Source organism: Ixodes scapularis, unplaced genomic scaffold, assembly GCF_016920785.2.
Source record: "Ixodes scapularis isolate PalLabHiFi unplaced genomic scaffold, ASM1692078v2 PGA_scaffold1__304_contigs__length_218370807, whole genome shotgun sequence".
Taxonomy (NCBI): Eukaryota; Metazoa; Arthropoda; class Arachnida; order Ixodida; family Ixodidae; genus Ixodes; species Ixodes scapularis.
Genome location: NW_024609846.1, coordinates 79,420,279 through 79,447,861, shown reverse-complemented (window position 1 = coordinate 79,447,861; position 27,583 = coordinate 79,420,279). Strand labels below are relative to the sequence as shown.

General features: G+C 44.1%; 1 protein-coding gene across 1 annotated transcript; it reads left to right on the top strand.

The window, feature by feature from the left end:
- Window positions 1-444: 444 nt before the first annotated feature.
- LOC8042176 (4-hydroxybutyrate coenzyme A transferase) lies at window positions 445-27,252 on the top strand. The gene is made up of 7 exons (XM_029976308.4): window positions 445-965; window positions 11,036-11,188; window positions 14,111-14,350; window positions 16,351-16,539; window positions 18,125-18,340; window positions 22,833-22,970; window positions 26,169-27,252. The coding sequence occupies exons 1-7, from the start codon at window positions 779-781 to the stop codon at window positions 26,480-26,482; spliced, it is 1,437 nt and encodes a 478-aa protein (XP_029832168.1). The 5' UTR covers window positions 445-778; the 3' UTR covers window positions 26,483-27,252.
- The last annotated feature ends 331 nt before the right edge of the window (window positions 27,253-27,583 follow it).

Here is a 27,583-nt window from a genome sequence, read left to right as displayed (position 1 = left end):
GATCGAAATAAACGGCATTGTATTTCGCAAGGAATGCGGCACCCCATGTGAAATTGCGAAAAAAACATTACGAATGTACCTCACTGCTTGAATCCAAATGAAACCGCCCGCCGGTCTTTCGAAGTTCGACGAACGTCGAACTTTTACCCTAAAAGGTCGAAGTTCGTCGAACCTCTGACTTTTCAAGATTCGAAAGTTCGAACTTTTCGAATTCTCTTGATAAATAAGGTCGAAAGTTCGAAAATTATCGAATTCCTTAGCATAGGAAATTTGAAAGTTCGAAAAGCTTCGACCTTTTTGGTGCAAGAAATTCGAAAGGTCGAAAATCATCAAATTTTTTGGTCAGTCAAGTTCGGAAGTTCGACAAGCATCGATTTTTGCAGCGTGATAAGGTCGAAAGTTCGAAAAGGATTGAATTTTTTTAGCGTAATAAGTTCGATCATCGAAACTTCGGTTCGAAAAAAAGTTCGCGGCATCCCTAATCATGGTTCCTCCTGGACGAACTCTCGACTCTCGACGCCAGCTGAGCCGCTGACGTTGGCTGACGTTATTCACCCACACTCCCACACGCTTTTTATGCGCGACCTGCCGCGGCACCCTATCCTCTCCACAACGCCGCAACGACCTCGGGTCCTCGGTCTGTGGACGACGCGTTCGTCGTAGTGTTTATCGGCGCTGTGTGCATATATCTTTTTTGGCAGCTCTTCATCGTCTTTGCCGCTGGAGGAGTCGTGCCGTCTCTGTTGTCATCCTCGACGTCGCGCTGCGCTTTCTTGCAATGGTTTTGAAGTCGAAAGCTACGTCTCTCTGCTGCCGACTAGTCCGCGCCCAGCTAGCGCCGAAAAGCCAGCTGAAGGCACCCGCCCGGCGAAGCTACTACTCGTACTGCAATGAGCCCTTCCAGCCCCTGAACCGTGAACCACCGTGGATGAAAGCCGAAGAAGCTGTCAGTGCCATAAAGTCCGGTAAGGGTCAATCCCCGCGTACAACGGATCGCTTTCTTCTCGTGGACATCTTAAAATTGTTTTTAAAATGTCTACGATCGAGAAAACGGGATTTTACGATTAGGAGACAACTCTCTGATCAGCTCGATAAGTTAACCGTTAACAATTACGTCAATTTCAATTCAGTGCCTCGTTAAATGAATATCAACGAGAAGAATCATCGAGCATATCGACTCGCCCTACTACGCCGCAAAAACAAGACATTTGTCAAGGGCGTCTTCACTCTTCTACGACTTCGTGTAGGATTATCTGCTCCGCGTTTCACCCGCTTCCTGTATGCTGATTGTGCTGTTCTCGAACGCGTTCGGTTCCGGAAACGATTACGATATGTTATCTTTCGAGATTTCTGCCTCCGTGTGGTCACTGTTATCGCAGAGAGTGCACCGCACCCCAGTCACCCCAGTACTAAACACGGATCGTTTAAAAAAAGAACGCGGATGGATCATCCTTTGTGCAACGACGCGGGAGATCGTTCCAAGTGCGGCTAAGACCAAAACACGGAAGGAAAAATAAACCCGCTCGAAAGAAACTGAGAGAACAACAGAACAAAAGAAAAGCGGTTTCTTCAATGTCATTCGTGTTCGAGGCTTCTGATTCGATGCGCGGTGTCGTCTGCTCGGGTGAAAAATAAAAATTCATTTCGTCCGCTCTGCACCCCACCGCTGTTCTAGCAAAGGTTTTATTATCTATTGTGTGTTTATTTTAGCTTTATTTTTTCGTAAAGGGAGAGTAAGAACGCCTGTTACCCTGCTTGCCTAGTTCCCGCATATGCAAAAGATTGCTTCCAGCGCCATGGCCACGGGAGTCACCGCTTCGCTGGCGCGGGTCGCAAATATCCAAAATAGATCCAGCATTTTTTCTTTCGAACCGTGCACTTTACCTCTCCCTGCGCGTGAAGCAGGTATATTTATGCTGCACACTGCGACGTCACTCGTGACGTGCAGTCTCGGAAGTAGGGTTTCGTTTCGTCCTGCGAGGTTCAAATGATTTGTTTGCTTGACTTCTCCGAGTAGATTCAGAATGCTCAATTGATTTATTGCATTCCTAATGGCAAAACGCAGTAGTCTCCTTGCGCACACGGTCAAGGCAAGATATGGCATTATAGTGCAATCTTCGATTCGATGTGTGCATCATTTGTGGGAAATGAATTCGATCTGTAATGCTTTATGCGTTGGTCAATATTTCTCCTAATAAGCATTTATTGAAACGGGCCGACATAACCCGACCAGCAGTTTAGAGGATGGAATTGTGTTGGTCGATAACTTCAGATCATGCAGTAGAGAATAGCAGTTTTCAGCGGTGCTTCATAATTTCATTCCTCTTTTCAGCGGTGCTAATTATAATTTCATTCCTTTTTAACTTCTCATAATCTTTTATCTCGACAGCCTAGTTTAAATCAATTAAAAGTGTGGAGCTCTGTTCTTAATCCATGGCAGATTAGCTGGAACCTTGAGCTTGGAATTTGCATCCAGCGATTATCACTTGCATGGAAATTAATTTGGCCAGTGACATTTAAGCGACTCCACAAATGATGACATGCTCCCACATTTCTGCTGTGCTTGACTTTTCCATCGCAGCAATGTTTTTTCGCACCTTGGTCAGCCCTTATCCTTGAGGTGTTTATGTCAGAGAAAGACGAAAAGACAGGCTACGGTACAACGAGATTGACATCAAGCACTCCTCTGGCACGCTTGCTCTGCCGTGTTAACTTATCGTGGAGTCCTCTGTTCATTCTTGTTTTGTTCTTTTGCAAGTGCAGTGAACTTGAGACAAGTGCTGTAGAGGACGAAGAAAATAAAATGGAAGGGAAGGGGCACCGGATGGTCTTTCTACCGTAGAAGTGCTGGGATTTTTAATTTCCATCCAGTCTGCTCTTGTTTTTTGATTCCTGGCTCAGGGCCAGCCTATATCAAAAGCGGACAGAGTGCTTGGATATCTGTTTTCCTTTTTCGTGCCAAGAATCTTGCGCAATATCAGCCTCTGTCTTGACCTGCACATAGGCTAATTATAGCGCGTATTCACTGGATGCCATGTTTAAGTGTGGTGTTTAGAGCGCATGCTCCAAACGTGCTCACATAAATGGGCTGCTAAGACTGGCAATCTTGATGGTATGCACATTGCAGAAGAACTGTGGAGGCTCGCAGTCAGTAGTTGAGCACACAGCTGCAAATACTCCCCATAGAATGGCAAGCGCATCCTTGCCGCTTCTGTTCATATGCCCCTCCTTAGTTTTTTTTGTTTTCTTTTAATTTCACATTTGGGTAGGGTTTCACAATGTATCTGTAAGCCTGGATCAATCAGGTGTTCACCGCTGGTAGCAACACTATTTTCTTCTCACTTTCAATGAAAACTTTGCACTTTATGATGGGGACGTATGCAAGCATACTCAACTCCTTGGGGCATTGAGAGGGCTGGGAAGGAATTCTAAAAATTTCAGTATGGATGGCAACATCCCAACGAGTGTTAGGGTAATGGACATGTTGCTGTACTTTAATAGATACTGTAAAAAAAAAAAAAAAAAAGGTGTATTTTTGGGCTTTATATTCCACAGATTTGTCAAAACACTGCCTTTCCGAATAACTGCAACAGTACTTAAAAAACAAGCAAGCTGGTGGTGATTCATTGTAATAAAAGCCCAAGACTCAGGAACACAGTAAAAAAAATTTAAGTAAACTGTTAAAAAAAAGAATTATTACATTTTTTATTAATACTGTCAGCCCTATTGGGCCACATCAGGAGTGGGGGATTCAGATACAATTGGGAAATTTTTAACCGTAATAAAACAACAAAATTTGTGTGTGCATCCTCCTTTTTCTACAATATATTCATCTGCATTCAGCAATAATTTTTTTTTTTTTTTTCAGTATTTGACAGAGCACAGTTGATGTTACAATATTACATGCATTTATACCCATTGGTGCCCTCGTGTGGGCTATATGTTTTCATATGATAAATGTTTTGCGATTACTTGTATGCATTTAAATTTGTAAAATTTTAATCGCTGGCAGAAATATGAGTCGTTTACCGGAGCCCGTTGCAGCTGTCTGCAGGCGATTCAATCTGTAAATGGAGCAAGGCCAGAGGTTGGGGCCGCGCAGCCGTCATTGCACAGGCTAGGCTTGCAGCTGCTTATGTACAGGCCTCATTGCTTGTGCACCAATGCGATGCCTACGTCGCGCCTGTTAGACTGATGCTTGTAAGCCGCCGTCTGGCATAGCCTCTGAATCATTTCGTTGCATTATGTATAGACACCAGGGAATAGGAGACATGTTTGATGTTGAAGTGGTTCCGATAAATTCAGTCTCTATTATTTCAAAACTTTTTGACCTCTCATTGCATTTTTTTGTTCTATAAATGCTAGGCATTGAAATTTCTTTATAACACATAAAAAAGGAAAGATTTCAATTGTAGGCCTTTTTCCTCTATATCAAGTCAATGTAGTATTTATGTTTATTAATGTGAAATATTCCTTGGCTCGTCAGGTAGGGTGGGGGGGGAGTCGCCAGATTTAGTGAATCCCAAAGGATCTACCGTGAAGCTTGATGCTGATTGGCTGGTGGGAAGGTCACATGATCAATGCTGATTGGGTGATTTCGATGGGTATAAAATGTTCTGGAAAACCGCCAGGCTTTAAAACCCTACTGGCGCGAGTTTCTTCGTTTCTTCGTTCCAAGAACTGCTATCAAGTTTATATGCCCCGTGTTTAAGTTATCTGATGAAGAGCGCCGTGAGCGAAGGGGCCAAGCTCGGTAACGTTCCAGAGCATTACCGGAATATTTCCCGTGTAAGACGATTGCCCAGCAGTTTGCTGCACATTTTTATGGATGTTTTAAATTGAGTTTTGACGCAGTGAAGTCTGTCTTGGACACTTAACTGTGTCAGCAGGTGTGGAATTTCACCATTAAGGAGTATCTTTCATCAACTAAAATTGAAAACCACTTTAGCGTCTCTTTAGCATGACACAGGCTGCCTGACAGCAGAGCGAACATGCCTTTTCCAGGGAATTCAGCTTCGTAAGTAGAGTGACACAGTTAGTGAGAACATGCCATCTTCTCAGTTTTGTTATAAAGAAAACTAGTGCCGTGATGGAACACGGGTTTGCACTATATAGGATGCAAATAAATTCTAGCGTTCAACATTTACCCAAATCTTTGCAATTCGTACGAGTCGTATTCTAGAAAGTGTGGCTGTCGTGTCTGTGCTAACTGTATTTTGTTCGGTACATGGTTTGTCAACTTGAGATGAAGTGATGGAGGAGCGACTGCCTCGTCCGTCACTCCACGTCAGGTTTACTACGCCTGGCTGCTTGCACAAGCCCCTGCTTCCGGAGTTTGGGAACTTCACTTATGTTATGTATAATATTGCCAAGATAGCCAAATTCTCATTCCACAAAGTGCTAGGAGCATTCCACAAGGAAAACATGGACATTTGCACATACTGGCCCCCAACAGATGTTGGAACTGAAAACATAAAAGCATAGCACATCACCATCATTTATTTTCTTGAGGACCCTCAAGAGGTATTACACAAGGGAGTTGGCATATATATACAGGGTGTTTGATTTTAATCCAGATTTTTTTTAGGAAAAGGAGAGGAAGTTTGGACAAGTGCCGTCTTCACCTTGTATTTATCAGGCTCGGTAAACATTAGATAAGCGAATAATCGTGACGGTAGGTTGACTAATTAAATAAAATATGTTGACTAACTTTATAATTATTGGTTTTACGGGTCATATTGCAAGCGCAATATTTACGACAATCACTATTAAAGGCCAGACCACATTGAATAACTTGTGAAAAGGTAATACTTTTTTTTATAGTAATCAATCGATTCCCGAGTTCTTTGCCCCAATTTAGAAATTGCATGAAAAAAGAGTACTGCAAGCTCTGCCCACAATTATGCTTAGAAGAGTGACATAGTCGTGTATGTCACGTCGTTATTTGTGTTGTTGGTGAATCCAACAAAGACATGCTGCCGACATGGGACGACATGATTGAAACGACTACGTCACATTTCCAAGCATCACTGTGGGCAGGGCTTGCAGTGCTCTTTTTAAGCACAACTTCTAAATCAGGCAAAAAAACGTGAAAATCAATCAGTTAATATTTCGAAAACCGTTACCCTTTTAAAAATTCTTTAGATTTCCAACATGACCCCTAAAGCCAATAATTAAAAAGTTAATTAACATACCTTAGTTAATTAGCCAACCTACCATGATGATCATCCTCTCATCTAATGTCTGCCGAGCCTGATTAATACATGATGAAGACGGCACTTGTTTAACCATTGCTCCCATTAAAAAAGAAAAAATCTGAATGAAAAATAAATTTTTGTATATATTTAAAAAAGATCAACACAACATGAACACAATACTAAAACACTGGAATCTAATTAGAGGGGTTAAAGAGGAAAATGATAGTGGCTGCTGCAAATGTATTAGCATGTCATTTATGGAAACAATGTTGCCAGGTAGTGCATTCCAGTCTTTTATTATGTAGACGAAATTTCATGTTGAAATTTCACATAATTTCTAAAAATGGTCACGATCAGGGAAAATACAGGGAGGAGGTGATAGCAAAGATTCTGTGAGATGGTTTGGATAAGATTTGATGACTGACTGATGACCATAGCGGCGGAGAGAAAATGTGTCTAGGTTAGCTGACTGGCGTAATCCCGATATGCTAGTATATGAAGAGTAGTCAGAATCCTCATATGCTAGTATATGAAGAGTAGTCAGAATAAATGAAAGGAAGGGATCTAATTGCACATGATTGTCATTCCTTGGATATGCACTTGCATGTAGTCTGGCTTCCTAAATGCACCATAAATATTAGGGTGTCAGAAGTTAAGCAAGTATCCATCCATAGATAAGGGATGCAAAACCTCCAGCCATCAGGCCAACTTTGACATGGTGTGTGGTTGTTGAAGGGATATGCCGGTAGTTTTAGTAGACTGAAATTCTTTGGCACAATTAATAAAATAATAATAAAAAAAAAACTAAATATTTTTTTTTATTTTGAAACTTTTGGTTGACTTATTTATATTATTCACGTTGGTCTAAAGATAGTCGCTTGGAACTGTGTCTGTGGGTGCCTTAGTCAAGGCAACCTGTCTTTTGCCGTGCAAACTTCTTTTTTTTTTTTTTTGCTTCACGTTGCTGGAAGGTGCTACCACCTAAATAATGGAGCTGGCACCATTTCCAGAACCCTCAGCCTCCATCATTCTAACGTCTGTTCCTGTGAAGTGTCAACTTGAGCGCATCTGTTTTTAGAGTTCACTAGTGCAATATTTCACCAACCTTTAATGTTCACTGAAGCAGTGTTGTTGTATGAATAATTCCCTAAGAAGGTTTTGATACGCACATCAGAAATTTACTGCAGCACTTAGGTCTGTGCATTTTCTGCTATTGAACAAAAACAGACTGATGAACCGACTAATCATCAAAAACCCTCGTGCCGTAAAGCTTTGGTTCATGACGTGATCAACGAGACCTGAGGCTATTATAGTGTGTGATAAATCTGCAAGAATGGACAGTTGATCTAGTTGGTAAACGTTCATGATGAAAACAGCCCAAAACACAAGGACACAGAGGAGAGAAATACATACACACAGAACAAGGCGCTGACTATCAGCTTTCTTATTTTGAAGACGCGCGAGTATGAGGTCTTCTTTTTCTTTCACTGTGGTATTGCTTCTTCCTTTACCCTGGAGATGCTTCTTTTTCGTTTTATTCGAAGAAGAAGTTATCCAAAGTCCAAGAAAGCCATCTCACTGTCCCTGAGGTTCACTGATAGTTGACTCATGCACATTGTTTTTTTTTTTCTATATGGTAGACCTCAATAATCTTCCTAGATTACTGAGTTTTGTGTTTGTACAAGATATTTGTGTCATTAAACCGTGTTTCACAGCCGCAGTCCCGGCAATGTATTGCTAAATGGGAGTATGCTCCACCTTTTAATGAACTGTGATGTTCGCAAAGTCTGATGTTTAAGCATCTCCCCGTTGGACCAATGTATGAGTGTCCGCAGGAGAATGGGGTTTTATAGACTGTCCCCATTTTGCAAGGAACAAATGCCACATAAGGCACGGCATGAAGCTAGTTCTTTGCAAAAAAAAGGGCAGGCTTAAACATCAGACTTTGCAAACATCGCAGTTTGTTAAAAGGTGGAGCATACTACCATTTAGCAATACACTGCCAGGACTGTGGCTGCGAACCACGGTTCAGTGACACAAATATCTTGTACAAACACAAGACTCAGTTATCTAGGGAGATTATTGAGGCTTACCATATAGAAAAAAAGAAAACAATGTGCGTGAGCCAACCATCAGTGAACCTCAGGGATAGTGAGATGGCTTTTTTCGACTTTAGGTAACTAACGAAGAAAACGAAAAGGAAGCGACCCAATGGCGATACTCCAGTGGAAGGAAAAGACCTCATATCCGCGCCAGTTTCAAGATAAGAAAGTTGATAGTCAGCGCCTTGTCCTGCATATATTTCTCTCCATGGGCGTCCGCAGAGGGGTGCAAGGGGGGGCAGTTGCCCCCCTTTGGAATTTCGAGGGGGGTGCAGGAAGGGGGGGGGGGGGGGGGGAGCTGCACCCACTCCAGTTAAAGGGTACTCCGGTGGTTTTTTGACTACCCAAACTAACTACATTTTCTGAATAATATGGACTTACTGTTCCCGGCAGGCTATTTTTTATCTAGAAATTCAAAATGGCTATTGAAAAAACGGCAAATCTAAAGGGCAAAAAAAAAAAGAAAAAGAAAAGATAGTGTTAAGGAAGTTTTGACTACGTCGCGAGACCGGCAAAACTTGCTTTCGACGCGTTGTGTCTTTTTTCTGCGGCACCGCGCTTCCGTAAAAATTTCCACGTGTTCTCAACGGCAAGTCTCACGGCTTACGGAGGGTTTTAAAAACTCCTTCGACGAATGATGACGAACGAGTAGAAAATGTGTCTTCAGCACGCTGCCGCTAGCCTCCGCAACGCTCCAAAAACGCGATTTTTCGACATGCAGGATGGCCGCCCAGTGGCTATAATGGTTATAATGGTTATAATGTACGCTAGAGGTTATAATGTACGCTAGAGGTTCAACTGGCTCTAGTGTCTATGCGACTTCCGGGAGGCAAATTGAAGCAGACAGCAACCAGTCTACTTTTGCGGTGCTCCCGTGCATTCCTATGGGAAATCGTGCGTGAATTTTGTCTCTTCGCCAGAAAATAACACGAACAACTTCTGTTATTTTGGTTGTAAAGGATAGTATGTACCTTTAGTAATATTGTAAAAGTGTAACTGCTTTAATTACAGTATTTTTCTTCACCACTGAACGATGTTAAGCTGCTTTATATTTCAGGATTAAACCTCTGTTCCATGGCAGGTATGTTAGAACGAGCGACGATTCTAAGCAAACTAACGATCGAAAGGAGTGGAGAGTGTGTTCAAGCTTCGCTAGCATTCCGGTGGCGCTTATATGTTGCTAATATACCGGTCCTGTCACTCTATGAAAATGACTCCGTCGTGCATCTTTACGATCGGTTAAAAAACTTTCGAATGTAAAAAATAAAGTAAGTGGGCTACGAAAGGTGCGTCTTTTTATTATTTCCTATGTCAGGCAGTTTTTATCGGGAACTTTTTCTCTGACTTCTCCTTATTTGCGAAGATTTGCAGCGTGCGGTTGATGATTTGAACCCAGAACATGCATGTTGGCACATATTCATGACCAGAAAGAATAAAGCAGCACTTATTCATTGCAAATATAACTATACTACGTGGCTTTCAATTAATTTTGATCGCCTGCATGCACAAGGAGTTACTTATCCAGTGTTACTGCGTAGTTCTTACCGTCTCTCTTGATTTCCTACATGGACTTCGTTCGTTTGACACGTATATCCCCCATGGTGGAAAGCGCCGACGCCGTGTTCGCGCTAACAGTGTCCGACAGTGCACAAAAGTACATGTACGGAGCGGTTTTAACACCGTTTTTCATGCCACGAATTTTAAGTAAAAACGCTGTAACTGACCAATTATTTCGTCTGCGTGACTGAGAAATGTTCCAGGCTACCTAGTACGTACGAATAATTCGTGATATTTGCTGTTATAATCGAGCGCAGAGAGAAAATGCACTCGCCTTCTTTCCATAGAAATGCATTACCGGAAGTCAATTTTCGACTGGTTGCTGTTTGCTTCAATTTGCAGCAGCACTCTAGCGCCAGTTTAACCCCTAGCGTACATTATTATAACTTTATGGTGGCTTCACTCGCGGAAGCGGGAAGCGCGATCCAGCAATTGTCATAGAGATCAACGGGCGTGCAGTCCAAAATCCAGGGCGCGGCCGTGAAAGCAGGTAGAGAGTAACGTGGAAACATGCTGAAAATAGCCAACATAGCTAACATCCCCGGGGGGGGGATAAGTGTGCACCCCCCTGGAAAAAGTTCTGCGGACGCCCATGTTTCTCTCCTCTGTGTCCTTGTGCTTTGTGCTGTTTTTTATCATGATAAATTTGAACAACTTATTAATAAAATAAGTGTGAATTGGTACTGCATCATACTCCAACTTTAATTGCTGGGTCATGCTATAATGCTGAACAAAAATTATGTTCCTTTAGTCAAAAAAGTTGCACCTGCATGCCATGCACTTTCGATTGTACTTGTTGTTCTTCTGCCAGTTTCCCTCTGCATAGCCTACATGCAAAGTGAAATTGGGAAATTCTAAAAAAAAGTTAATGCTCCTGGAGTAAGCTAATGCTGCTTGGTATGTTAGAAAGCTGAACTGTAAGCCACCAAGTGCACAGATGACAACATCATTGACTGATGGCATCACCTGCGGTTCTCCAAAAAGATTTTCTGCCGAATTGGCGGGAAGGTTACAGATACAGCGAAAAGACCTGGATAAGCCAAAGGTTTAAGGTTGTAAGAGTGCCCAATTTTTTTTTTTCTTTTCTTACCCATTAAGTTTGCTTCGTCATTCCGCACGTCTTCAACTGGAGGACTTGGGCAGGAGCCAGGCTCTGATCTCCCTGGGCTTATGTTCCAGGTGACACGGTGTTCATTCATGGTGCTGCGGCAACTCCGAGGGGCTTGATACCGGCCATGGTGGAACATGGCAAGAAGGCCGGCCTCAAGAATGTCACGGTGTGCCACATCCACACCGAAGGTGCTGCCGAGTACAATGCCCCAGACTGTCAAGGTGTGTCTCTCACTCTGCCTCATGACAGACATTTTCAATTTTGTGATCTTGATCGCTCTCGTCACAGCGGTGTGTTGGACGCATAAATAGTCTTGCCGTCTGTTTGCTTGTTTTTATTATTAAGCAATGATTGATGGAGCCCAAATCAGCTTAGGTAGAAGTAGCAGAAACTGCAAAAAAAATTTAGCAGTAGCAGAAACTGCAAAAAAAATTGTAATTTTGTCAGAAGTTACTATCTTGCAATCTTGACAGTCCCGAGTCCTCACAAGATGTGAATACTCAAGTCAGTCTCTAGTTGTTCTGAAGACAGTAAACTAAAAGTGTCAATAAACCCGATTTAAAGCATGCAAGAAAATTAGTGATTTTTTCGGCTTAATTTTTGTTATTGGCGAGAGGTCTTTGCTTTATGAAGGTTTTGACGATGTTTTCATGAGTTGTTTTCAGTGAATATTGTAATGTTCCTTTCTGAAATAATTAAACTGTATCTTAAACCTTTACTTTTTGCCCAAAACTTAGTAGGTGAGAGATTTTATTAGCTTCAACTTAGGGTTATTGTCATTTTATTGTTTTCCTCACGAAATGGGAATCTGGAATGCAGTAGTTTCTAACATTTTATGTTTAGAATGTATGGTGGCCTATTAGAAATGATTAAATACGTTATAAGACAACTTACATTATAAGAAATCTCACTAATATCCTCCGATATGATCTATGTAGGATGCTATATATTCTGCCATATCTTTTTTTGTATAAATTTTTCAAATGTAATATCAGACTCAAAATCTGCATTAAGAACTACATCTACATGCATGACAGGTGTGAATAAATAACAAAAAAAAAAAGTTAAAGATCCTAATTCATATTATTTATGAAAGGCAAATGTCCTTGCCAATTAAAAGTCATTGTGCATAGTGACCATATCATACCACAGTCTCATAAAAATGTTACATTAGTTGACATTAACTTTGTTCTTGCGAGCTTAGCCAAGCATATTGTCTGAACTTGCGCAGCATTCTGGTGCCACTCATAATTGCCAAAAGTGTGCTTGTTCTTTTTTCCATCAAGAACAATTGGCATTGGATAACCTTTTTGAATTGCGCAATGATAGTCCACGCTGAATGTGTCCTGTGGCAAGAAATATTGTGGAACCAACAGTTCAAGAAAGTGAAGAGCTAAGTTAGAAAAGCACTTCTGTATGAACGAATGAAGGGTACTGCAACATCTCCTTGACATCTTCAGTTTCTCTGTGTGGGTTCAGCGTACATTTCTTGTTGTGAATACTTCTAGTGTACATGTTTGGGATTAAATTTAGGTCTGAAGAGGCCATAAATGAAGCGACTTCGGGCTTATCTCAACCCGTCCAGGTCGTGTAAAACCGGTCTGGCCAGCCTGCCTGGAGTTCAATGGCCCTTGCATTGCAAGTGCATTTCAACAGAAAGCTGCTGGGATGGGCTCTTTACTTTGAAGAAGCTACTTGTTTGCTTGCATCAATGGGAAAATATTTGTTGCTGTGGAATATTTGTATGTTTACATAATAGAAATATTCAAGTGTGTTTAGATTATTGAAGTTACTAAAAGATTAACAGCAGTGCTCAGAAGTTTGTTGTTAATTTCTTATATATAGCTTAGAAAAGCTTTGCATGCCATAAGGACAGTTTGGTTGCAATAATAAAAATAACAAAGCCAACTGCTATAAAAAAACTATAGTTCTGAAAAAAAAGCTATAACTCTGAAAAGTTGTAAATTTTATCCATGCAAAAAATAGCACAAGGGCAAAAAAAGAAGCAAGCAATGATATTAATTGGACAGCATTTAAGATTTCGTTTCCATATTTCTTTTTGTCCAAATTTGGAAATCAAAATAAATAACATTTTTTTTGTGGAAACTGTAAATTGATAAAATGGTAAAAATTTTAGTTTCTGGAGCTAAAAGGTATTAAACTGAAAAGAGAAAAATAACTATGTTTACATGCTGCCTCATCTGAAGGCTTATGGCACAAGATAGGAACCAGATAAAGAGTTAGAGAGAATGGTCCTTTTAATTTAATTACACCATATAGAAAAGATAAAATAATATATAAATACAAATTCCACAACTTTTTTTTCTCATCAAAGATGGTTTTGACAAACATACTTTGCTTACAGGTTTGCATCCCAGCATGTGTCTGATCAGCTGTCGACTGTTTTGGGATGAAATACTCTATTCTTCTGCATGTCTTCAGTGTTCTCCTAGCTCCAAGGTTTCTTGCAGTCTCATGGTGTAACACTGTTTGAATACCCGTATGTGGCCTTGACTGTATCAAAACTGGGCCTGTTCTTCTGCTGAGCGACAAGCACATGCTGCAGTTCACCACAAGAAAAAAAAATGCAGCCACCAAAGCACAGTGTCACATGTTGAGTCTGTCGTGATCCTTAAGTTCAGAAAATGCCTAGAAAGTAAGCAAGAATGCAGAATTTTTTTCCCCCCAAAAAAACCAAGCAATGCCCATAAAAAAAAAAAATCCAGATTGCAAAACGAAGACTATTGGTGCCAGGGCCCCTAAGAAAAGCTAAAACAGTTCATCTCGCATGCACCATCGATAGATGCATGCGAGCTGTCTGAAACATCTTCGTCTAGTCAGGTTGCAAGATGAACTTCAGTATATCTCTGACTTTTGGTGCTGCATTGGCTCTAAAAAAAAGAAAGGTTAAAAAATTTAGTTATGTCTCGATCACATCGTTTAAACTTGGAGACGCACAGAATGGTGTGTACAATGTCGCGCAACTTCATGGTATCACGTGACTTCACAGTGTCATGTAAGCTTATGTGACTTTGATCTGTGCGTCAGTTGAGCACGTGTCGCTTTTGTCATGAAATTCAGCGCCATAACGCATTCTGCGTTAACAGACGGGTTTCATCTTGTGTTGTCCATGGCCTTTTCAGGGATCTTCCGCAGCATGTCGTTCTTTGTGGGCGCCAACTGCCGGGAGGCGATCAACAGCGGGCGTGCGGACTTTGTGCCCATCTTCCTCAACGAGATCCCGCTGGTGTTCCACAAGGGTGTCCTGCCCGTCGATGTGGCCCTGGTCCACGTGACTCCGCCGGACATCCACGGCTACTGCAGCATGGGCACCAGCGTGGACTGCGCACGTGCCGCCCTCACCCACGCCAAGTACATCGTCGGTCAGGCACTTTTCGGCTTCTCGGTCGCGGTTCCCCCGTTCCTCCCGAGCCCTCTTCCCACGCACGCGACATACCCTGCACGCGATGCTGTCAGTGCGAGCGCGATACCAGCATTTACAGTCTAAGCTCGTTACAACAGATTTAGTTACTACAGACATTTGGATATAACGTACTGATTTGTGAAGTTCATTTAGTTTTCCTCTATGTACCACTGACTCAACTTCATATTTGCATACAACATACTCCTTTTACAACAGAAATAGAGCTTATACTCCATTTCATATTTTATTTCGGAAGGGGATTGGCAGGCACCAAATTTTTTTTGCCGAGCTTTGTGTCCCAAATGAGCACTTTCACCGCACTGGCAGTTTTGGTGAAAGCCTTTTGATTCTAAGAAAAAAGAAAAAAGAATTCGGTGATTGCTTATTTGCGCTAAGAATGTTGTGCTGTGCACATTTAATGATTCCAGAATGAAAGTGGTTGGTTCTTGTTACAGGCAGTCTTTTATACGGTTACAAACTGGTGTGAACTGACGAACCAGTTTGTTTGATATACTATAAGTCTCCTTCGAAACATGCCCGATTTTAGAGGCAAAAATTTGAAGTTTGTACATCATTAGCTTGCTGACGGAGGCATAACTGCTCACAAAGGCGTTTTTTTTCTACGATGGGTTTAGCATATTGGAGTTTCAGAAGTCTGTCTCACCCAGCTGACAAACTTTTGATGACGAACCTAAATTAGCAGTCATTTTGTGCTGGTCAGACCAATCCTCTGTACGGCACGGGTTCTCAAACTTTTCCATCTCGAGGAACCTCCATATACCTCGAGTGGCAGCCAAGGAACCCTTCCTAGTCTTGGGATGGATGCAGTAAAGCAGTTAAAAAACCTGCAGACCTTTTTGGAAATCACGACATGCATACTAGGCAGTTTCCAGCACGTTGTTACGCATCCAGATGGTTCGGATCTTCTAAAATAGCGCTTAAACTGAAAGAACACTTCACCGGGGGGCAGGGACGGTCGAGGAAACTTGGGAGCTCGGGGAACCCACAAGGGTATTCTGGGGAACCCCCGGGTTCTTAAAAACCCAGTTTGAGAACCTGTGCTGTACGACGGTGAAACAGTTTTTCACATCTCATGAAAATACCATGCTGGACACACATTCCTCCACAATTTTCACAAAGTTCATCAATCTATGCTTGTGCAGTTTACTACAAGACCTAATACATTGACGAGCTGATTTTTAAGGTTAAATGAAAGTCCCATTATGTCCACTAAACGAACGGTTAAATTTGTTTTGTGGAAGTTTAGACAGTGGAAGTAAAGTCTCAGTGGTCCGAGCTGTAGTTTGAGCACCCATGAACAAGTCCCCATTATTGTCCTTGTTTATTAAATGCCAGCAGCACTATAAGCTGGCCCAGTTTACTGATAGCCAAAAGCGGTAAAATGCGCCATCCGGCATGCTAAGCTATGAAACCGACCACTGCATTGCGACAGTGGCAGAGCAGTCCAACCTCTTTTTTAACAGCTTAATGTGCCCGAGGCTCCCGAAAGCTTTTGTGCCACCTTGGCCCGAAAGCCGCTGGGACAACTTGTACAGCTTGGTGATATACTGTGCTCAATAAACAGACAGAGAGGCAGGTAAACAAGACGAGCACCAAACTTCAACTAAACATTAATTGAAACTGTCCAACGAAGAAAAGAAAACCACCACACCACAATCGCGTCGACATCTGCTCATAAAGGAAATATCTTTTTAGTGTAAATAAACCAAAGATTGGCTTAAGCTTTTATCCTCCCCTCTTCCTCTTATCTCCTGTACTTCCAAAAGTTCTCTGGCAGTCCTGTCATCCCCCTCCCCGAAATCGTGATGTTCCCAATTTTCGGTAGACACCTGCGTGTGCCACATGCATTTTCAATTTGCTGCGCCCTGTACACTCCGAAAGTTGTGCTGTAACACGGCACAATGAAGTGATTCCCACACATGTATTTGCATTGGACAGGCCAGGTGAACGAGCACATGCCCCGGACATACGGTGACGGCAACATCCACGTGTCTCACTTCGACGCCCTAGTGCAGCACAATGCGAAGCTGCCCGAGCACAAGCCCTCCCAGCTGACCGACGTCGAGGTCAAGATCGGCAAGAACATCGCCGAAAACCTGGTCGACAACGGGGCTACCCTGCAGATGGGTGGGCACTGGCGTTCATTTCTTTGTTCACTCGTTTGTTACGGGTTAAGAAACAGCTTCTAAAGAAGTCCACCCTTATTTTCTATGCCGGTGCAAAAACTAATGCTTGTTGTCCAACTTTGCCGTCAAGCTGTGCAGACATGAATTTCGGAAATCTTGTCTCGGCAAAAATGCGATGGTGCAAGTTATCTAAATTTGCGTGTTGGAGAATGAAAACGTAGGACATAGTGCATGTGTAGCTTCCCGATTCTTGCAATATAATCCGTGATATTTCCGAGGTTGAAATATTTTAACCGCTATGGATGAAGTCGGGAGACACAGCATGTGTAGTGCATGTCAAACTCCTGCCACCATTCATATTTGCAGCAGCATGAGTACATAGCAACTCTAACAATGCTAACCAAGGCTGCTCCACAATCAGATTACTGAGTGGTTTGATGGCACACGTTTTTTGTTTTTTTTTGTAGACGCTTGGCTTAGGCTCGGAAATCATTCCCAAAATGCACTCCGAGTTAAACATTTCTTGAAGGCTTAGTCGCACAAGCAGGGAAAATTATAGTTTGGAAGCGTAAAGACATGTGGCCATGGAAATGAAGGGACTCTGAGTGGTCCAAGCTGAGCCGGAGATGCTCATCCTTCATTTTAATTATCAGGATGAAGGATGAAGCATTATATGGAAAGGTCCGGCCGGCTTGTATTAATTTTACAGATACGCTGCACGTTAGGTCCCAGCTGTTGACGTGGAGCGACTTCCGGTTGTTTTTTGTTGAATTGTAGATCGCAACCGTTCTGTCAGTCTTTGGGGGGAGCACGTTTTTCAGCATTGTTTCAGTCGGTACATAAACGTGTTGTATGAACATTGCAGTACCATTTAAGGCCCGTTCACTCCCTTGCGACCTCTTAAAACTGGGTTCCTTAAAACCTCTTACAACAAGAGGACACACTGGCGCCATCTATTGGGTAACAGCGTAAACTTGGCGGTCTGGCATATTTTCTATTTCTCTCGCGCATTATTCTTTCTTTCTTGGCCCGAAAAACTTTTGTCAACGTTATAAACGAGCCTTTCTTATAGGTATTACGCACATTTGACCTCAGAAATACCGCAAAACCTTCGCTCTTGTGAAATGCAGTTCCAGGGTCACCGCATAGATGGCGCCAGCATGCCAGTCTGTTTTCTCGTCCCAAGAAATTTTAAGAAGTTTTAACAAGTCTCGTCTCTCTCGGTCGTACTCGGTTGCAAGAGTGTGAACGGGCCTTTATAGTTCTTCACAGGGTGTAATAATTACAATAATTAATGAAGCAATGGTGAGGGTGCTGGTTCTCATTCTGGCTTGTCGGCCAAACTAAAAAAGGGTCTCAGTCTCCCCCTCCTGGAATGTGTGTGTGTGGATCATATGGGACCGCCTCCGAAATATAGGACTCCCACCCACAATTTCTGGTTATTGATCAGCCGCCTGCAGTTGATAGCCGAGGAACCTCAATTCTCTTGCAGTGCATCGATTGAGAAAGCTTTGAGCTGCCGCGACTGTTGGTTGGTGGCATTGGCCTTTTAACACGAGTCTCTCGTCCTTCTCGGGGTGCTGCAGGCATTGGCAGCATCCCGGATGCGGTGCTGAACGTGCTGAAGGGCCACAAGGACCTGGGCATCCACTCCGAGATGTTCAGCGATGGCGTGGTGGACCTGGTGGAGGCCGGCTGTATTACCAACAACAAGAAGGTCATTGAGAGGGGCAGGATCGTGGGCAGCTTCTGCATCGGCACCCAAAGGCTCTTCGACTTCATGAACTGCAACGCGGGGCTCGGTGAGGGGCCGGTTACCTCTTCCGCCGTGGTAATCTTGTTGTGCGCATGTTAAGGCGGCGGGAAGTTGGTCAGCCCCAACGCGTGTTTGGTGTCTCTGCTGTAGGTGAGAAATTTACCCAGTGCAATGCCACTGCTAGCCCAGGGGTCTTTAACGTGGTTTGTGCTGCGGTGATACGCGACCGCACACCAGTACAGTGCTCATCCAGGTTGAAACGGGCATGGCTGGGTATTGCACCCAGGATCTCTGGGTTCTGCAGCGCGATCTTCAGCTCTATGTGGTCAAAGTTGCAGTGCGCCGACACATTCAGCCACCGATCCGCTCTTCCATCGTTTCTCTTGTCTAGATCCAAAATGGGCTTTGTTGGAGGTGCGTGAGGGATGAGAGCGGCTACACAAGCTGCCGAGCCAAGTTCGAGGCAGAGCACCATAGATATGTCTATACTACTTTGTTTCACCTTAAAATAAAGCTTAACTTGAAAAGAAAACGAAACAAGTTAGAGGTGAATTTTCAACATTGTAAAACCCGAGACTTGGGACAAAAGAAGAAGAAAAAAGGGGACAACACAGACACAGGTGAATTTTGGTGTATTTTTATCCTGTGAATCTGAATAACATTTTCTTGAAAATGTAACTAAATGCGAAAAAACACGAAAAACTTCCGACCAGTCGTGACGTCATACTAGGATCTTTGGGCCGCCAAGTTCAACGTTACTAGATCCCTTCAGTTATCAAACTCCCCCGGCGGCGACTGTCGATGCGTGGCCCATTTTCGTTTCCGCTAGCCAGATGGCGCGGCGGCCACCGTTAGCCCGGTGCCCTGCGCTTCGTAGCGCGACGCGCTGGCGGTTTGTGCAGCAAATGGAATTATTTACAAAAACGTTAGGGCACAAACGAGCTGGTGAAGGTTTAACATAATTTTAGACAAACCCTCCAAGACTGGGGAAAAGACGAAGGACAGCACAACACACAGAGTCTCAACTCTGTGTGACACTCGGTGTATTGTGTTGTCCTTCATCTTTTCCCCATTCTCGAGAGTTTGTCTAAAATTACGGCATTCTTTGCCTAGAAATTGTGTCATGCAATGCACCACCGATTTTTGCAGTCATTAGGGACCTCTTCAGACGTTAGGGAGAGGCTCTAAATGAGCGGAATGAACAGGAGAAAGCAGCAGCGGCGAAGCTGCCCGGAAAGTATCACCGCCACTCTTTGCGTACACTCGTTACTGAAAACAAAAAATAAGCAAAGCAAAGAAACTTTATTCTTTCGGTGGCGCGAAAAGCACTTTGTGCGAGGCACAAAAACGCACACACAATGCAATTGTTGAACACGGTTTCATAATAGACGAGCTTTTTTGCTGGCGATGGCGACTCTCTCAAGAATTGCAGGTGACTGTTGACATCCCTCGCGTAAAAATACATCCGCGTGGCAAAAAAAAAAAAAATAAATACAACACTTGGCACATGAACGTGGGCTTGTGCTGATCACAACCCAGCCGCATTACATCGCACTCATCCAGCTCGTCCAGAACCTTCCAAAACAAGTCTCCACAGAGACCTTCCTCATCACGAGCGAGTGAAACTGATTCATATACAACTCTCACGAAGTGTAGCCTCTTGATGCTGGGGTGCCTCAGGCTGCCTTCCTTGAAGCTCCGATATATGGTCAAGTATGCGTCAGAACCGACGACAGGAGCTGCTGAACTAATGTCATGCAGGCACAACTGGCACTCTGTGCGCTTGCTCATTTTGTGAACAACATACCCAGATAGGTGATATGCAACACTGCCGTTTGGTGAACCTCTAAAGTAGCTGTGCTCATCACTCATTTGGTCAGGAGTAACACATGGAAATGTCATTTCCAGTAGCCTAGCCTGAATCTCATTGCTCAAGCTAGCTCTGTTTGATCGACGAGCCTCTCCAGCGGTCTTCAATGCGTCCTCCACACGAACAAGTACAACATTCGGCTCGCCTTGAACTGCTGCAATCGACCGCTCACCTTGTTCTTTTCGGCGCCTGCATTTTGCCGGGGACAGTCTGCGAGTAGGTGCTTTGCGTTTCCGTGTCGGTTTAAAAAAATACTTGGGATGATTCGGGAACAGGCGAGGCACGGCGTCGTGCTTCAGTGCCCATTTGTCGCACGGTATCGCTACCACATCACCACAAACGTTGTGCTCGAAGACCTTCAAGATGTCATCATCGTGGAAGTGAAGATCGCAAACGGAAGACGAGCTCGAAAGCTTTTTGTCCAGCCTTGGTACTGCGCGCTTCCAGAGCTCAAGGCGGTCAGCGTCGCTGGGTGGCCTGAAAAAAATGTCTCTTCTCTCCAGCAGATCGCACAGAATCGTACCCGCTTTTACACCGTTGCACGAGAGAGCGTGGCATAGTTCATGCAGTCGCAGAACGATGAACAAACACCACACACGCGGTACGAGCACAAACGGAAACACCACCGTTGCACACTACCCGCAACATGTTTCACGTGTTGCTATGCCGGGTCGGCCGTGGGGTTTGGCGCCTTGCCGGGCAAACTCCGTCGCGCGCGCCCCCAAGCGGAGCGCAACAGATAGGCATCAGGCGGAGCTCCGCAGTTTGAGAACTGAAGAGTATCTAGTAACGTTGGCCAAGTGGGCGTCGCTCGTGTGGGCAGCGCTTGCAATTGCAAGCTTGCCGGGTATATTTTTACGCACTGACACCAGTCGTGAAGTCTATTTCCGACCTTTATGAAAATAGCAAGAGCGCGGGTGCATAACTTCGACAGGCACTGAAGATGCGCGAGAGCAGGGATTCTAAAAAGTCCTAGTATGTGTCACGCCCCGGGAAGAAGGGGCTTCGGCGGTACTTTAAAAATTAATTCCTGCAGCCTCCGTGCACCAAATTGAAAAATAATTTCGATATTTGTAACGCTCGAGGTCAAATGAAGACGATTTAGGTGTTTTTCTTCAAATACAGAACCGCTTAGTCTCCCTTTAAATCCAGATGCAGCCTATATGCTACGAGTAGCTGACCAATCGAATAACTTCAGCGTACCGGATCGGTGTTCATCATGTTTTTGCGAGTGTTCTTTTATCGCTGAAACAATTGTGTGCGGGGAACGTCCAGTGACTCACACTTTTGACACTGTTTGATTGGTTCCATGACCTTGTAGCATCAGCTACGTCTGGTCTTGAGATGAAACGAAGTACATCTATTGAAAAAACAAACCTGGAGAAGGACCATGGCAGTACAGAAACTGACAGTGAGCCACTAGCATTATTTGTGTTGTCTTACTAATGCCAAATTCAGGAGCTAGATTAAAGGAGTACTCTGGTGTCTTCTTCATGTTCCCCGATTTGACTGAAAATTGGCTAAACACACCAACACGCCCATCGTAATGTTCCGAGAGATGCCCCACCCCTATTTTTGGTATGATTTGCTATATTTTTGCACAAACTCCGAAAGATAGCCCACTTCTACTAATTGCAGGGTCCCAGGCAATCGTGACCTCGGCAGGAACGGTGTCACTTAGCCACAGCAGGAGATAAGCAAACACTGCCGACTAGGAAGGACAGTCGTCTTTGGTTTATCGCTCCTCCCTGCAATTACAAGTTTTGCAAATCAGAGGATCTAAAATTAGCATTTTTGAAACTTTTTTTTTGATCGCACACTGAAAGATTGCCAGCTCCTTATTTTCATCCGATTTTCTTCCGATTTTCGGTGGGCCATCTCTCGAGATATTACGGTAGCTGAATTCGTATGGTAACTCGAATATTAGGCCAAAATAATTTTCGTTTGCAAAGTTATTGGATTTGCACGTTTGGTCGTCACCAGAATGTAAGATAGGCAGGTGGGGAAACGGCCCATAGAAGCCTATCGCAGCGCCGTGACCAAATTGTGTAATCGTTTGCTTGTGGGTACCCCCGATTTGCGACAGATGGCGCTGCGGCGAGAGGAAAAAAATCGGAATCGGATTTGCATGGAACTTTATGGGAGAGTGCGCAAAATAAACCGAGAGCACGACAGTCCTCTATTGAAAATCCACGAGAAACCATCTCCATCAGTTTAGCCGGTCACCACCGGTCGCCCACCTGGGGTAAGAGTTTGCGGTGCTCCACATAGATGGCACCACAGAAAAAGAGAAAACCGAGGGGGACAGAATCCGGTCGCTCATTTGGCTCTCGTTTCCACCCCTGTCTGTCTTACACCCTGGTCGTCACCCTGTTTTTCAAACTGAAAGTCTAGTGGCAACGATGAAAAAGGGATGCCAGTGGAAGGCCCACCTTTTAGACTGTAGAATTTGTTCCCAACTGATTGCAAGCAGTTTCATGGTGTCAAACGAATGCTTTGGAAGCTTGCTCTAGCACACTCCTTGATCAAGCTCCGTGTTCTTCCAAACAGTGCCCCTACATGAACACTGAACGTAAGGCCTGTTTTCTACGTCTTCTGCCTAGGACGTTTGCATTGTACTGTCGTTTTATGAACTGCTACTTGATGATACCAATATTCTGCTTTGCAGTGATGCTGGACGTTGGCTATGTCAACAACCCTCAGATAATCTGCGAAAACCCCAAGGTGACTGCCATCAACTCGTGCATTGAGGTGGACATCTGTGGCCAAGTGGTGTCCGACTCCATTGGACCAAGGATCTACTCGGGTTTGTATTAACAGAGCCAGCCGACTCAATGAAACCTGACTTGTTAGTGATGGGTCAATATGAAAGCACATAAGAAGTGACTGCTGGTGATGCCTATACCTTGCCTACAAGATTTTAAGCACTTTTCGGCTCTAGCTCTTGCAAGGCGAGCGTTGGAAAACCTAAGCTTGTAGGCAAATCACTGCAAACAAGTTGCAACTCGTGACCATTTTGAAAATAAAGGGGGTGATAAGGATCAGGTAAGGGGACTTAGAATTAAGGAAATAATTAATTGTTTGACTAGATCATCCTTATACTGTATCAGTTTGGTTGTGTAGATGGTTGAAAAAAAACCCGAGACTGCGGGTAAACAACACAACACTAAAAAGTCTCTAACACAGCTGTGTTAGAGACGTTTTAGTGTTGTGTCGTTTACCCGCAGTCTCGGGGTTTTCTCAACCATGTACACCAGCTCATTTGCGCCCTTACTTTTTGGTTATGTAGATTCTTTAATATCATATAGTGGATATAACGGAGCAGCTGGCATAATTTGAGGCACAATATTGCTTTCGGCTGAATCGAGCATGAAACTTTGTCGGTCGGTAGCAGTGTGCAGTTGCCTTCCTACAGGAATCAACTCTTTGCCGGCAATAGTATCTGTTCAGTGCATTTTCGTTTCAAAGGCAGGGAGACCGGTCTATACAGGCTAGACTGAAGTTATTTTGTCTTTGCCATGCCATATTTGAGGTGAGCGTGACTTGTCAATCACTGGGCACCCTCCTTAAGGTGCAGTAGTTGACTCTTCGCCTGCTCTGCAGGGAAGTAGACACAAGGAACCATCCCAGAGTGCAGGAGTGCATTTTAACTATGAAAGCTGCGACAAGCCCAATTGACTTTGCGCATATATTCCTCGTTGCACATCTGCCAATGTAAAATCGAGCCTAGTAGTTCGGTTCCCTGCCCTATTGCCAACAGGCTGTGGTTGGGGTGACCGAATTTCATGATTGGTAGCCCACACCAAGGGATGGTACATGATGGCATTCCTGTCCCATTTGCATTCTCCTTCTCAGCTGCAGTGTCTGACGCTTAGGATATGGCACTCCCAAAACATTCTTGATTTTCTAAAATAAACACTAAACCTAGGAAAAAAAAAATTTTTTTTCTACCTGGTTGGGACAGACATGCCTCAAAATTAACATGTTAATTAAAAAAAAAAAAATTTTGTTACAATTTGAATTTTTCGTTTTGTTGGTGAAACCGATACTGTAAAATCCTGAGAGGTCGCTGCTTTGAAGCGTTCTTCCACAGAACAAGCGCTCGCGCTAAAAATGCATGTCTGAAGGCCAGGAACCTGGGCTAGCTTGCGCTTGTAGCTTTGGATGCAGTCTCAGCATAAAAGTAAACATAGTATAGTTGAGTACAAACGCTATCATCATCCCACAGACAAAGCTTCGGTTTCACTCACAAATAGAAAAATTTGTATTGTAACATAAATATTGAACAAGAAAAAAAAATTTTTCAATTTTTCTTTAAACATGTTTGTCTTGATTAGTGGGTAAATTTTTTTTTTCTTTTCCTAGGTTCAGCGTTTCTTCAAGTGCCTGTACACAAGTTGCAAAATGAACTTCCCTAAATAAAAAAAAAAAATCTTTATTGCAATATTGCATCCCTCTAACGAAGCGGAAAAGCGTGCCTCGCCGAACTGGCCTTAAAGGGGCACCACCAGGTTATTTATGCTCGCCAAGGTTTTTATTTGTACATGACATACGAGACTACCCAGAACACAATTTGTGGCTGAAAATTTTTCTTTCCACCCGAAAACTGCCAATTGAGAACTGGCCGGTTTGAGTAGTGCTCACTCTTCTCTGCGGTCACGTGCCGTTTTCTATGGTTCAGACACGACTACCAGACATAATCAAAGTCGTGGGTCATCTATGGCACACACCCAATATTAAAAATAGGAAAAAAAAATGAAAGCCGTTTACAACTCCCTGTAACGCCGAAATAGAGCGCAGCTCTTGAGGAGGAGGAGGGAAGGGAACTGGGGGGGGAGTTAGTCAAGTGACCTCGGGTGGCGGAGGGGTCACGTGACCTTGGGGGGGGGTCACGTGACCGTGGGGTGTCACGTGACCTGGGGGGTCAAGAGACGTCAACAGCGACATAACTGATGACGTCATCAGTGATGATGATGATGACGATGCGGATGCCGGTGACGTCATCAGTGACGTCAATGATGACGTCATCATTGATGATGACGATGACGATGCGGATGCCGGTGACGTCATCAGTGACGTTACTGATGACGTCATCAGTGGCGATGACGTCAATGGGGGTCACAAGACTTCGGGAGGGGGGTCACGTGACCTTGGGGAGGTCACGTGACACCGGGGGGTCCCGTGACCTGGGTAACCATCGTGAGGGTAACCCTAGTAACCCTTGTGAGGGTAACTCTCGTGACCCTCGTGAGGGTAACTCTCATAACCCGCGTGAGGGTAACTCTCATAACCCTCGTGAGGATAACTCTCATAACCCTCGTGAGGGTAACCCTTATGAGGGTAACTAACCCTCGTAACCCTGGGTTACGAGGGTTAGTAACCCTCGTAGCCCTCGTGAGGGTAACCCTCGTGAGAGTAACCCTCGTAATCCTCACGAGGGTTATGAGGGTTACTCGCGGTTACGCCGACGCCGACACCGACAGCGACGCCGCTCAAGCCGGGAACGGGCGCCTAAGAGCTGCGCTCTAAAATCATGTACTAGTTCCCATTTTATCGGGCTTTTGAAAAACTGCAATACATTGACTGAAAAACAAAACGAGACATCATTACTGCCTGATGCACGTTAAAGATCCCAGGCTAGCGGCTGTACTGCACTGGTTAAATTTTTCATCTACAGCTGGGAGACAAGTTGCCCGTTCCAAACTGTATAGACATACACACACCCCAATTTGTTTTTATTTTTTAAAGAAAAAGTTGTACAGTTATGTGACTTCTGGCAACTCTCTCCTCCTCTATATTTCTTCTTCCTCCCCAGACCAGTTTCGGTTTCAGATTCGAGCAGCTGCGTTTTTCCACTTTATTAAAAATATGTGCGATGCTATAGCAAAATATTGATTGGGTAGTCTTCTGATAGCATAATAATTTGCCTGGCGAAAAATTTAAAACATATTTTGGGCGGTGGGAGTGTCCCTTTAACGGCGAGGGTGTGCGGCTGCGTTGGCAGGTTTCGGGGGCCAGGTGGACTTCCTGCGGGGCGCGGCCATCTGCAAGGACGGCAAGGGCAAGCCCATCCTGGCCATGCCCTCGGTGTCCCCCAAGGGCATCAGCAAGATCTGCACCTACATCAAGCAGGGCGCCGGCGTAGTCACCACCCGGGCGCACGCGCACTACATCGTCACCGAGTACGGCATCGCCTCGCTCTTCGGCAAGAGCATCCGACAGCGCGCTCACGCCCTCATCAACATTGCCCACCCCGACCACCGCGAGACGCTCGAGAAGGAGGCCTTCGAGAGGCTCAAGTGCATGCCTTCCCCGTGAGCAGCTGCCTATATCCACCATGCAGTCGCGCCAATAGAGGTACTTACGTTTTGCAGCAAAAGGTTTACTCCCTCTTTGTCTTTCCAGTCAGTTAATTTTTCCGTCAGAAATTTATTTGCCATAAGGCGGATTCGGCAGCACGTTTGAGTCGTCCGTTTCGATTCCCTCATTCTAAAGCGCTGGGAAAACGGCGCGTGCCGCAGTCTCCTGTTGTTATCTTGCACTTCTTGTTATTAGGGAGGGGAGCCCGTTTTTTTAATTTGTTTGTATAGATCCTTTGGCCCAATCGGCAATAGCCGTTTCGGCCATATGTGCGCGGTGCACCTTAACAACGTTATGCTTTCTGCGAGCACAAAAAGGGGCAGGTTTTTATCGTTGCCTTCAGTCTTTGGTGCATACGTCCTAGATATGAACCGGCATTTAAAGAGTCTTGCACGTTATAACGTTGTTACTCGAAACTGGTTTGTTAGCACTGCCAATTATCACGCTCAATGTGGAAAAGAGGAAACGATATGCAAGATTGGTTTGGATTCGAGTCTTCCAAGTTTGCCGCGAGAAAGTAATTGGCACCTGTGCCGTACTAGTAGCTACGGCATGGAAGCTTTCGAGGCACAAGCACCTTGCCTGTACCACCCTTTACTCCTCTCCGTAGTGAAAGCTACGTGTCGTGTCCTTTTCGACGTTACAACTTCCGCTGCATGGGATCATATCTGGAAGGCAATTAGAGACCTGTCAAGCACCCTTACGAATAAAGTGATATTTTAGGAAAACCTTTCGTTGCTTTGGTCTCATTGACGCCTCTCCCCAACAGGAGATAAGGCTACGAGTACAACTTCGGTCCAAATTTTGTACACATGGGCTGCTTTTCAGTTGGGAAAAGTAAATGAAAATCAAGTCCTTTTCACATCTTTTTGGGAGCTTGTATACTTGTAACGAGGCAAATATTTCCTCATTCTCGGTGCCCATACAGCTGCTGCAATCTAAAAAAAGAACAAGCTGCAATATTTTTTTAAAGCTAGCCACAATGGACCAGACATGGAGCCCACCTTTCATTTTTTCAATTGTACCAAGAGCCAGTAATTAGGGTTGTGTGCAAATAGT

What these genes read in the sequence shown, in the direction of transcription:
- LOC8042176 (XM_029976308.4), top strand. Translation starts at nt 779, where the DNA reads ATGGTTTTGAAGTCGAAAGCTACGTCTCTCTGCTGCCGACTAGTCCGC. An exon ending in CGGGGCTACCCTGCAGATGG is followed by an intron (nt 16,540 to 18,124) that starts GTGGGCACTGGC and finishes GGGGTGCTGCAG; the next exon opens with GCATTGGCAGCATCCCGGAT. An exon ending in TGGACCAAGGATCTACTCGG is followed by an intron (nt 22,971 to 26,168) that starts GTTTGTATTAAC and finishes CTGCGTTGGCAG; the next exon opens with GTTTCGGGGGCCAGGTGGAC.